General features: G+C 31.4%; 1 protein-coding gene across 1 annotated transcript; it reads right to left on the reverse strand.

Moving 5' to 3' along the window:
* Positions 1–7518: 7518 nt before the first annotated feature.
* On the reverse strand, positions 7519–12075 carry LOC128170607 (probable E3 ubiquitin-protein ligase MID2). Its single transcript, XM_052836386.1, has 2 exons — positions 12028–12075; positions 7519–11889 (listed from the first exon to the last, which is right to left on the reverse strand). Exon 2 carries the CDS (start codon positions 11865–11867, stop codon positions 9972–9974), a length of 1896 nt encoding a protein of 631 aa, XP_052692346.1. The 5' UTR covers positions 11868–11889; positions 12028–12075; the 3' UTR covers positions 7519–9971.
* Positions 12076–12527: the final 452 nt, after the last annotated feature.

Here is a 12527-nt window from a genome sequence, read left to right on the forward strand (position 1 = left end):
GTAATAAATAATTCATGTAATCAATGTTCACTGTTTTAAATCAAGAACAAAGAATATATGAAGAGTAATCTATTCAAGTCATAATCTTGACTATTGAGTGTTTTTTTTTTAAATATTTTATTTAATCATAGATTTTAACGTGATACGAGTTTATTCCTGCATCATATGTAGACGTCTATGGCTGTAACTTAGTTTCAATTGAATACACTGCATGTATCTAAGTTTATTAATTGCAGGGCTGTAATTCAATAAACTAAAGTTGTTCATCCGGCATTCAATCTTTCATTAAGAATTAATATTTGCAAAATACTTCTTAAAATTATTCAAAACGTATGCAGTCAGTTCATCTACATATTGGTAACATTAATTAACCGATGCAGGGTTCGGTTGTTCGTAAATTTACCTATATATGTAAAAGAAGGACTTTATGATCTGATATATAGACTATTTTTGTGATTGGCTTCGGCCGATTACAGTTGTGTCCATATGAGGCATCCGGCAAATTTAACTATTTGCGCACGTATTGCGCATTGCACTATTTTATTTACTATGCAATGACAACCTTATTTAAATCTTTAATTAGACGTAAATTACTAAAACGGTAATCTTATCAATTTACCCTGAAAATAAAACATTTATAAAGTTACATACATAATGATTTAAATCACGTTTTTTTCCCATATGCGTAGGAATATTAGTCGGAAGTATAATTTGCCTACTAAAAGTAAAGCTCATTCATGCCTTCCCGTTTCGGAAATCAATAAAACGGTACTTATATATAGTTCACTGCATGTTGCGTATATTATATAAACAGAGCTGACCAGTGATATTTCATGCCGATCATTCCTTTAAAAGGAACACTCGTTTGATTATCTTTTGATTATATATAAAAGACGTGGGCAATTACAAGAATCAAGCAAAATTGTTACTTTTTCCTTATAAATTGCATGTGGTAACAACTTTGTTTGTTGTACATTGTTGTGTACAGTATATTACGTCATTCAGTATTTTCTTTACAAATAAAGGTTCTTAAAAATTTTAAATCTGTTCATCTTTTTGATAAAAAAAAATTCTGTTGCTTCAATCCTAAAATCATTATACCTTTTTTTCAAGGAGTTTACCACTTCTTAAATGTCGTTATGCACATATATGCCCAAACCAATGCTCAAACCTTATGAGATATATATTATCTGATTCGATGGTTAGTCGTTTTCCGTCTCTTTTAAATTGCAAATTTTTTATCTTCAAAACATTAACGGATTTAGATTGATTGTGATAGAAAAATTACAAACCTTACATAGTTTCATGTTTTCAAAATAATCATAAGTTCTGAGTTTTCAAGCAAAGGGTCATTTTGTACCTTTTAATGATTAAAAACATTACTTAAAAATTATTTCGATAAATCCTGTTATAAGAAAGTTATAAGAAAATGTACCCTGGGAAAAAAGAAAGAAGAAAAGGAGAACCCCCATAAGGAAATCAATGTCTTTAACCTTAATTGTAGAAAAACTACTGATTCTTGATTTTAAAAAAAAACCCAAATAGAATTGATTATTAATTAATTAATCATTAAAAGATATAAAAGACGCGAACTTTTTACTGAACTTGAGTAATTGGTGATTAAAACAATTAACAAAAAATTAGAATTTCAGAATACACTCGCACACTTTTAAACAAGATAGGCAATGTGAGGTTTGAAGTTTCTTTTTATTTCTCCAATAAAAAAATGTTTTAATCAGCTTAAAAGGGAAGAAATGAATATTAAAACCCTGTGTGCTGTATTTCCTTTCAGAATATCTATTTCTGGTTCTGCTTCGTTAAATACTATAAGACATGAGCCCGTTCCGTTCAAACTTTATAATGTTTAATTCAAGAAGCAAGACGCTTTAAGGTCAAGATCTAGTAAATGTTTCCAGACTCTTTTTTTGGTGCTAGAACCATTATGACGTCATAATTGATTTAATTAATCTTTTCCCGTATTTTACGGCTTTAAAGGAATTATGTAGAAAATAAAACAATATTTTGACATTCTATTTTTAATCACGGAAAAAGTAATTCCGGTACCTATATTCAGTTTGACATCATTTTATAGAGGAGGCCAAGATCTTGTTTAAAGCCGTTTTTGGAGAGACTGTAGGCATTCTAGATATATATCATTAGTAAAAAATGGACAAAACTCCGAGATTTGTTACTTTTATCCTTCATATTTCATAGAAAATGGTTTGTAAAACATGATTTTTCATTGTGTCTACCAAATATTTAAGCCCCGATATACCCTATAAAACAAAGATAGTGTAATGAAACATCATTAAAAGAGTTTATATCAACCTGTAGGCATCTTTCATTTACTAAATCTTGACCTTAACAAAAGAAAACAAAGTATCTTAGCAATAAAGAATATGCATTCATTGAAGTAAGAATAAGTAACATTTTTATAACGTTAAATACACATTTCCTTTTACATTGTCAATGTTTTTTATTCATTAGACTGGCATTCAGAGTCATTTGCGTTTTCTGTTGTTATTATCCGCAACTTTATTTTGCGATTAACTGGAATAAACTGGTTTGCGAAGATACACATTCTTGTTGTTATACCCTAAAATATTTCCATTTCCTTATGCTTTCCAAGAATGCATGGGTACGCCATTTCGTAATCCATAATTGTTTAATTTATCACATCTCCCGAAGTTCAATCCTCTATAACTTTAATTTTATCAACAATACCTCTTGACTACAGCATCTTATACACCTTGACATACCTCCTCATACTGCCCACAAAACACAACTTTCTTTCATTGTCCACCTTCATGAAATCTGGTCTGGCGATGGTCTCAAACACACGGACACACCGTCCGTCCTTGGTCAACACGTGGATGTTGTTGCTCTCTTTTCCCGCCATATAGATGTTTTCATTTCCGTTTCACACTCAATCCACACGAAGACAGAAGACCGGGACTGCTGTATCTCCACATCACATGGTTGTACCCTGACCGTAATTGCGACCACTTCGTTGGTCCTCCTATTGCTGTAGATTATGTGATTTGATGTGCTGGTGATCTGCTTCACTAACGGTCCTGTGTGAAACGTTGCATATCGGCTTCCACGGTCGTTTATTATTATTATTTTATCACTACATGCCACATATAAATGATTCAAAAGGCGTATTATACTAAATGGCTTCTTGAGTTAACCGAAAAAAATGAATATGAAGTGACAACCTGCATATGTTTAGTAGATGGAAAAACTATTGTTATATCCCAACCATCAAGAAAAATTTCAAAAGGATTCGATACTGTGTTTATTGTTCGCAAATAAGTACCGGATTTATCAAAAAGAAAACACTGGCCAAATTCCCTACCCCTACTATTACAATTTTCTGTTGAAATTTTGAACTGCCTTGTGGAAAGAAATGTTCCATCCCGAATAATTCTGTCTCTTAGTACAACGTCCGAGACCAATCGCAAACGCATTTTTTCCAAATGAGTCTTGACAGGTTTTGCATTTTCTAGAAATCTTGCATCAGAAAAAATTTGAAAAGACTTGATCTTTTAAAATACCTCTTGATTTTGCTGGTCAATTTCAACGTTCATTAGAGAAAAGTTGAAATGTTTCAATTGATGAAAGCATTAATTGGCTTTATGATACACAACCGTCATATCTGTTGCATTTTCCATCAGTCTGGATTCTTGTATACTTTTTTAACAGTTGCTAGCGCAATGGAATGCATCCATTAATGAATTAATATTTTTTCTTATCTTTTCTATGCTATTCTCTAGCCCAATTTTCATATTAGTTTGATATTGGTTTTTCAGAAGCAGGAGGTGTTTGATAACTTCATCAATTGCTTTTTCAGTTTCCGCAGATATCGTGTCCACTCTATTTTCCATATGTGCAACAATTTTTTCTTGATCACTTTTAGCATCTAAAAGTTTGTTTTAGAAAATCTCAAGATCTAACAGCAATTCAAAGCTCTCCTCTTCAAAATGTTTTCTAGTGCTCATTGATGCTTGTTCTATTGATTCAACACGTTTACATTTTCTGTGTAAAGTACTTCCACAGATCGGGCAACAAGGTTCTTTGTGATCCTGACAGAATAACGTAGTATGTCCATCCGGGTGGTGGACACAAACCTCTCTGTTTATTTGATTAGGAACTCCACATGTAATTTTACGTAATAAAGCTACTTGATGGTTGCGTGTTGATTGTCCTCTGTTGTGGTATTTTGTGCAGTTCCTGCACAATTTTTCGTTGCAGTTAAAACAAAGGCGTGTTGCGTCTTCTTCTTCGCTCTTGCGTAGACATGCTTCACAGAATCGTTGATCAGAACTGTGTACATATTTTTCTAGAACAAAATTCTCAGGAAAACACTTCGTCCAATCTTCAGGATTGCTTGGATCCCTTGTTTTAGGAATGTAAACACGGCAAATTGGACAGTGAAAACCAAAACTAGACTCCATAGATTTGCATTGATGGACAATGTAAGAATATAAACAACTGTGGCAGAACGAATGTTTGCATGGAAGATACCTCGGTGTTATGAGCTTTTTGCAACAAATTGAACAGTTTTCTGCATCAAACATTGCACCCGTGAAATCCATTAAATTTGCCATTATTTTTTCCCCCACTTTGCAAATCGAAACTAACAAAAAACAACCAAAGTCTAAATCACTTCAAAAATATTTCAAGATGGTAACATATAAAACCTCTATAACATATCTACAGGTTCATGTTCAGTATCAGGTTCAAATTCAATGACTAAACAAGAGTCATTCTTTATTTGCTGAATAAATAATCATCTTGTTGTTATGAAAAACATATTACATAAGTAAAAAGATATTTATAGACATTTGGCATGATACAATGTCAGATATGAAATAGAGACACAGAATTACATGCATAACAGAAAACAATTTATGGAATAACTTTTCAATTTAAGCATTTATGAAACTAAGGATACGCTTAATATATACGGGGTAGTGTTGTTCTTGTCGGATTTTTAAATCGTAAACAACGACAGAAGAAAGCCTGGCCGAGAAATAAAAGCAAATTTACATACCTTTTAGCGAATGATTGATAAAACTAACATCTCTCCAAGTATTCTTATGTTCAATTCTCAATAAATCACGCCACAATACTTTATTAAAGTTCTTAGATTAGTTATCTTTTGAATATATTTACAATGCTTTCTGATCAAATTCACACGACATTCAACTTTCAGTCATGACGTCATCAATGTATAAATCTACGTAATACAAACTAAGTTATGAAAATAAAATTGTATTTTTTTTATTTGTTTTTGGTCTACGTTTCGTTGCTTAGATATTTGAATATGTACATAATAACTGAGATTTGTGATTTCAGGGAGTTACATGTTACTCAGATTCCATATGCTTCCTTAAAACCTCCGCTTGGGCTACATTATTGCACTGTATTTTTGCTCGTCCATGGGGGTGTTCTCAGAGGGTACTATTTTGGGGAGTTTGTGCTCAAACAACGTTTATCGACTAATACGAAAAAGTCCAGAAGTTCTTATTTCAACACAGAAACAAGTAAAACTAGGACAAATACACTTATACTATTTCCGTATTTCAACTCGAACGCACGTGAAACTTGCACAATGGTTAAACACAATAAAAAGCAACAGGAGCATATATAGTTTGATATATTTTATTATCAACTTTAAATCTACGGGCACTTTGTTAGTAGATGTGTTTTAATCGCCGATTAATGTCTGTGCCGGGTACCCCGATAATCGACTAATTTGAGTACTGTAAAAAAAAAAAGAATACTTGATTTGTTTAAATATAACTTTGTAAAATTATGTGTTGTGGTTTGTTCAATGTTTATGTCAATTTTCATTAACTTACAAAGGAAAATATCTGGTTTGTCTCAAAAATTTCCAAACAAATCTCGTATATGAATTATGTAACCTTGAAAATGTAGAAGGAAAAATACTTTTAGTTGGTCCTAAGAAAACATTCCTTCTTAATTTCATATTTATGACATCGCGCCACCCTATTTTGATCTTTCTTATTGTTTCTTTTATAACGAGATTATTTGAATAAAAGATCTGAAACACTAAAAGCGAAGTACAGAACCTTTAGTTTATTAAAACTTCCCTGACAAAATACAATTACAAAACTAACTGTCTTTTCTTCTTCAATTATGTAGAAGATAGGGCAGCAATGTCAGGCTTTACACATATATGATAAAATAAACCATAAGTTTCACATCAGTAACAACTCTAACAACAAATTCGATTGGTCTAGATGCCATCGTTATATTATAATCATACCTACTTTTGTTGTACCATGATATTGTTATTTTATACCGACTGCTATATTGTACCAAGGACCAATCAAAAACTTTACAAAAGTATTGTCCCTTAGCTGCCATCTTTTGGGAAAAACCCATGGATTTCTCACAATACCTTTGTAGTTTAAAGACTTACAACTTTGTCATTTGACATTAAAAATCTGTTTTCGTTCTGTATCTTAATTGCCCCGAGGTGGGGCAGCACAAGGAATAGCTTAAATTCCAAAAGATTTTATCACAGGATGCCCAAATGCTTGGTTGCATAAAGAAGGTAAAAGTCGTTTTTCCTATTGATATTTGGGTTGACTGCAGAGGGAAACATCGATTGCACAATTGGTCACCCGTTTTTATGTTCAAATATTTTAAAAGTTTGTAATGTTTACATATTTATGGTCAACTATGCTTTGTATTCCTTTTAGAGTTATTTAACTTTTGGGGAAATAAAAGAACCTTCAACAAAATTTTTATCATTGATTATCATTAACCATTTTCCTAAATCAGTGAGTCTTGATTTTTTTTTTGTATAATTTATATCAATATTTATCGTCTATTTAAAAGTAAATCAATAAAACATGTCAAAACTGTCTTTTTTGTTGTGGTTTTTGTTTTTTGTTTGTTTGTTTTTTTGTTTCTGTTTTTTTTTTTGGTCTTGTTTAGTTTCTTCCTCAATAACCAAAATAAAAGCAGTGAAAAAGTTAAAACATCGTGTTTTAAGTCTGAAGAGCGATGTTAAAAATAAACGTTGTATGCACTAACTGTAACATGAGTTGTATAACCAATTTACAAATTACAAAATTTTGAACCTTATTTCAAATAGTATTTAGTCTTGTGGACCCTATATTCATATTCTACTACATATTTGAAACGGGTAAACAGCCAGAGTATTGTATTATTTATTCATTCATTATCATTCACATTATGGGAGGGTTAATTTTTACCGCGGGGACCCGATTCACAGGATAGGACTCTCTACACGAATATATAACGAATGATTGTTTTCTCACTAATTTTACATTAAGAAACTATTTTTGACAAGTTTCGGTTATGGCGTTAAAACGTTTACTTTAGGTTTATCCCTTCTCGTGCTACGTACAGTGCAAGTCAAGAAGAGAACATTTGACAATAGTTGTTATTTTCTAAATAAAAATAGGATGATATGTTATCAGTAAGCAATACAGTTTCTTCATGGATTAGCACATTTATTATTTTTTTCCTTACATCAGACGTTGTTTATTTACATTTTACATTGGCGTTGTAATACGCAGTGTAATACAGAAATATCTCGTACTGCTTTATGACGCTAGACAAACCATCCCAACACCAGTGATAATGCAAGAAAAAACTTCCACATGGAGAAAAACACGCAATTATGAAAATAATTGACATCTACTTTTGAGTCCTAGCAAACTTTCAATCTTTATTTCAAATTGCAATGAACATCTACAACGTTTCGGCGACAGTATCAAACATTCAAGTTCAATGCGGAAAAACTTCCCGACTTCCATTTAACTGACAATTATTGATACATTTATAACAAGTTTGTTTTCTTAATAACAATAACAATAACTTATTGTGAATAAACAATATAAAAATTGATAAATTAAAAAAACTACTACAAATCAGCTTCATGTTTATAACGGGTATCTCATAGATGTATCAGTATCATTACCGACTACATTTATCTATATTGAAATTAAGTTACAACTTTTCTTTTGCAAACTCATCTGATTGTTACATCATTGCATTATCTCATGACAAAATTAATATATATCCCCTCCTATTTTTTCCAACAGTCATTAGTTCCCAATCGTCAACAGCAATCCACATTAAATTTTTAGTGTATCAACGAATAAAGAAAGAAACTTATTTCAGTGATATATAAAAGCAAAAATCATGTTATTGTTTTGCAAGCAAAAATCATTGCAACATTTTACTTTTTTTAAGCACGTGTTAACGTTCACGATGTTGGTTTGATTGTACATGGCTAAACTGGAGAACCCCAAAAAATGAATTTTTCATGAACCTTTTATAGTTCAAAAATTTATCTCACGATTAAATGCCCTCGAGTTTTTTCGCGATATTCGTAACATTATTGATGCATTAAACATTACACATAAATTTAAACATTTAAAAGTAAAATATGTTTTCTAAAGAAAGAATGGGTTTAGATAATTCTAAATATGAGAATGAAAAACAGAACATATCGCATACGTCAACTTTCTACTCAAATTCTTATTTTGAATTCAATAAGTTCTATGATGTAGTCACAATAATAGAATGCTCAATAAAAGTGAAAGTCTGTATAGAAAAAATCCACTTTGAAAATAATGCACAATGTTTGTATAAATTGCATAATAAAGGAAAGTAATCCATGTAATGACTACACATATCTAAATTAAGGTAATTGTCCATACGTCACAAAACAACGTATGACGTAATTCACGCGTTATAACATCTTGCCCGTGCCCAATCTTTACTCTATACGATTTGCAACGAACATAGATATATTTTCCCTAAAAATTGTTTTATAATTAAAATTATACGTTGAAGAAAAAATACTTCATTTTTTAGAACAGTCTTTAAAACCAGTAGAAATATTTGAAGATAGGTTATGTCTTGAAAACAATCAGGCAATTAGCGTTTTCCGCGTATGTGACTGCAATTTCTAAATACCGATATCGACCCATAATGCTTACCAATATTCAAAAAACCCCATCTTTTGCGTTTTATATAATACAAATTGATCAACGGTTTGTTGAAATAATGTTTTCTATTTAGCAAAAACCTGTTCATTTGTGTTAACTCTTAGCGAGATGAAAAATATAATGAAAACAAAACTTGTACTAATAAAATACGTATGTTATCAAAAACCAGCGATGGAAACCTTTGCTCCCTAACATAAGTGTGAGCTTTGTATCTTTCATTCAACTTGAAAACTGACAACCATTTTTGATTTAACTTTTAAAATACTTATTGTTTAAGCTCATATCGTGGCCAGGTCTGCGTTTTACAAAAGAACGTATGACTTACGACCAAATTAACAAATAATAATTTATCACGAACTAATCAATGTTTTATTCTAATGGCTTTTGAATATAGTTATGAAAGTCAAAATAGCTAAAAATGAATGGTTTTAAAAAAAATCATTAAAGATGAATCCATGAAACTAAATATATTTACGACTGTGTAGTAAGTTCTTTTGTAAAACGCAGTCCAGCACCCAATAAATTTTACTATTTGCAACATTAGATGAACGTTTACTTACAAATGTATCATCGTTAATGTAAATCATAATGTAATTAAACTTCTAAATAAAAGCCCAATTTTGTATCTTCATATCAATTAGCTCATTTGTAAGAACAAATATACACTTATTTTGATATTCCTTGACAAGTGCTTGATGACAATTTGTTTAACCCAGACTATAAATCAAGAGAATGTCTCTGAAAAACCTCCAATGTAATTTGAAAATAAGGTGATAGGAAACACATTTCATACATTTCTTAAATAGATTCGTAGATATTATACAAATTAAAAAACAATTTACAAAACGAAAATGTTGTCAACTGGTTAGGAACTAAGGAGTAAATACACATGGTTAAGTTAAACTGGTTTAGCTACTGTCAATTCAACGATGATATTATTCATTGTTAAATCTACTCAGAAGATTGGAACTGATAGAGTTTTAGAATTTTATTCCCACTGCATACACACATAGTGCCTTCATATTCGTTTATCTTGCATAATGTTGGATTGGGAATATTTTCTATAACCCTTATAAGCTTTCCAGAGCTCGAAAGAACATGTATATTGTTGCTTTTACTGCCGGCTATGTAGATATTATCATTGGAGTCAACATCCAATTCCCTCGGATGTTTCAAGTTACAAGTTTGATATTTCCATACCTTACATCCTTCGTCATTAATCGCTGTCACAGTTTCAATTTTCCAATCAGAGTATACAATTAACCCGCTTGTTGTTGTTGTTGTTATGTGTATTATGTTGCGTCCATTTACAACATATTTCTGTATTATTTGTCCCATTCGATTGATTTTTAAGATTTGATTACCACATGCAACATATATGTTTTCTTCCCAGCATGATATCCCATTAATAATGTTGCTATTTAAATGAAAGTTTCTTATTTTATGAAAATCGTCAGACGAAAACACGTCAACAGTATTTGAGACCGTGTTTGTCACAAAAATTTCTTCTTTACATTGAACAGCACTGTATGGTTTTTTAAGACCGTCGATAACGTGAATGCAGTCCCAATTTTGATCGTATACCACACACGTTTCATCGCCATTGTATTTAACGACCAAAAATCTCCCTCGTGACAGAAATAAACCAGAATAAACGTTACCATTCTCAATAGGAAACTCTTTAAACTTTGTTAACTCAACAGCGCTTATGTCAAGTTTAAGAGGGCGGGAAAATACGGAAAGTTTGACATCGGCAATTTTTGTCATCTCTGATGTAATTTTCATCCACGATGGTTTTTTCTCGGATGAAAGTTTTAATTGTATTCGTTTGAAATTACTTTGCTTTATCTTATGAAATTTCTCTTTAGCTGTGAAAAAATTCATTATCATCTCTACGCCGTTTTTAGTTCCTTGTGCTTTTTCAATTTCTTCCTTACATTTGTCGATACAGAAAATACCGTCCTCTATTTTTTCTATCTCTCTTTGCAGTTGCTCTCTGCCGTTCTTCTGAGATAAAAACAGTTCATCTAAATACGCCAGTTTTAATTGTTCTATATGTTGCACTATAGCCGAAACCTCTTCCTCAGTTTTGGCTACGGTATTATCTACTGCGTTTTCGATTTCAGATATATTAAACGTTTCGTCGGTCTTGACTTTTAATAACTTCTTTTTAAATGCATTCATTTCGCAGAGCATGGTGTCCATTTGTTCACTCTCCCTTAAACATTGTGCGGCATTCTCAACTGTATCCACCTTCTCACACTTCCTATGTTCTGTACCAACACACAAACCACAACATGGCTGCTCGTGGTCATAGCAATACATCTGTATCGTTTCATGATTATGTTTAGGACAACCATTTGTAGGTCTTCCTTCGGGAACTATCTGAATTGATAACATTTCATTTATTTTTATTATAATGTGATCTCGGGACGCCATACTTTTCCTATGACATTTCGCACACAGCATACATAAGTACTCATTGCATGTTAAACAATAGTCAGAAGTCTCTTCTTTCTCATTGTCCCTTAAACAAGGTTCACAGTACTTTTCATCGGCTTCAGCAACCAGTTTTTGTAAAACATCATTAACCGGATAAAGAACGACCCATTCCTCTGGTTTTTCAGGATCACCATGACTTGGAATGTACACACGACATAGAGGGCAATGAAACCCCAAACGAGGCTTCGTAGATTTGCACTGACTGACAATATAAGAAGATAAACAACCGTGGCAAAACGAATGTTTACACGGGAGATACCTCGGTGTTTTAAATTTTTCAAAGCAGATTGAGCACACTCTAATATTTTCTACCAAAAATGTTTCCGTTTGAGAGGTAGCCATCATGATATGAGTTGTCGAACGTAAACTGAAAATTATTATTAATGATTTATTACCAGGTGCCTAATATAGTAATTGTCTGAAAGAAATAAAACAACCTTCAACAAGCTAAATAAACATAAAAACAAAAACAAAAATCATCAATTACAGAATTTACAATAAATACCTGTTTTTAAGTCTCTCTCAAAATGGAGTCTTATCAACACGTATACAGGGAAGCTAATAGTGTGCGCAGATAGGATCAAAATTAAAAAAAAAGGGAAAATTACTCATTAATGTTTTGTTTACGTTGTATTTAAAGATTTTACTCCTCTGTTATGCTATTGTTTTTATTTTCCGTATATTTGAAATCTCAAGGGAGATCAAATCAGAAAGTGAAAAAAAAAACATTCAAACTAGATTTAAAATGTTTGTTATTGAATGGTATTGCCATAGGTTTTTATTTTGATATTATTTTTAATTTTTATTTTACACAAAGTTTTATTTAAAAAAAACCAATTTGATGAAAAGTAATTTATTTTCTAGAATGCTATACATTTAATTGATACATGGTTTTTTCTAAACAATTTTTAAAACTAACACAAACATAAGTCTACAGTTGCCATTAAATGCATTTACAGTTCAACACACTACCATTTAATCAGATAACAAGTAACATTGTCTTGT

The sequence above is a fragment of the Crassostrea angulata genome, chromosome 2 (assembly GCF_025612915.1).
Source record: "Crassostrea angulata isolate pt1a10 chromosome 2, ASM2561291v2, whole genome shotgun sequence".
Classification (NCBI taxonomy): domain Eukaryota; kingdom Metazoa; phylum Mollusca; class Bivalvia; order Ostreida; family Ostreidae; genus Magallana; species Magallana angulata.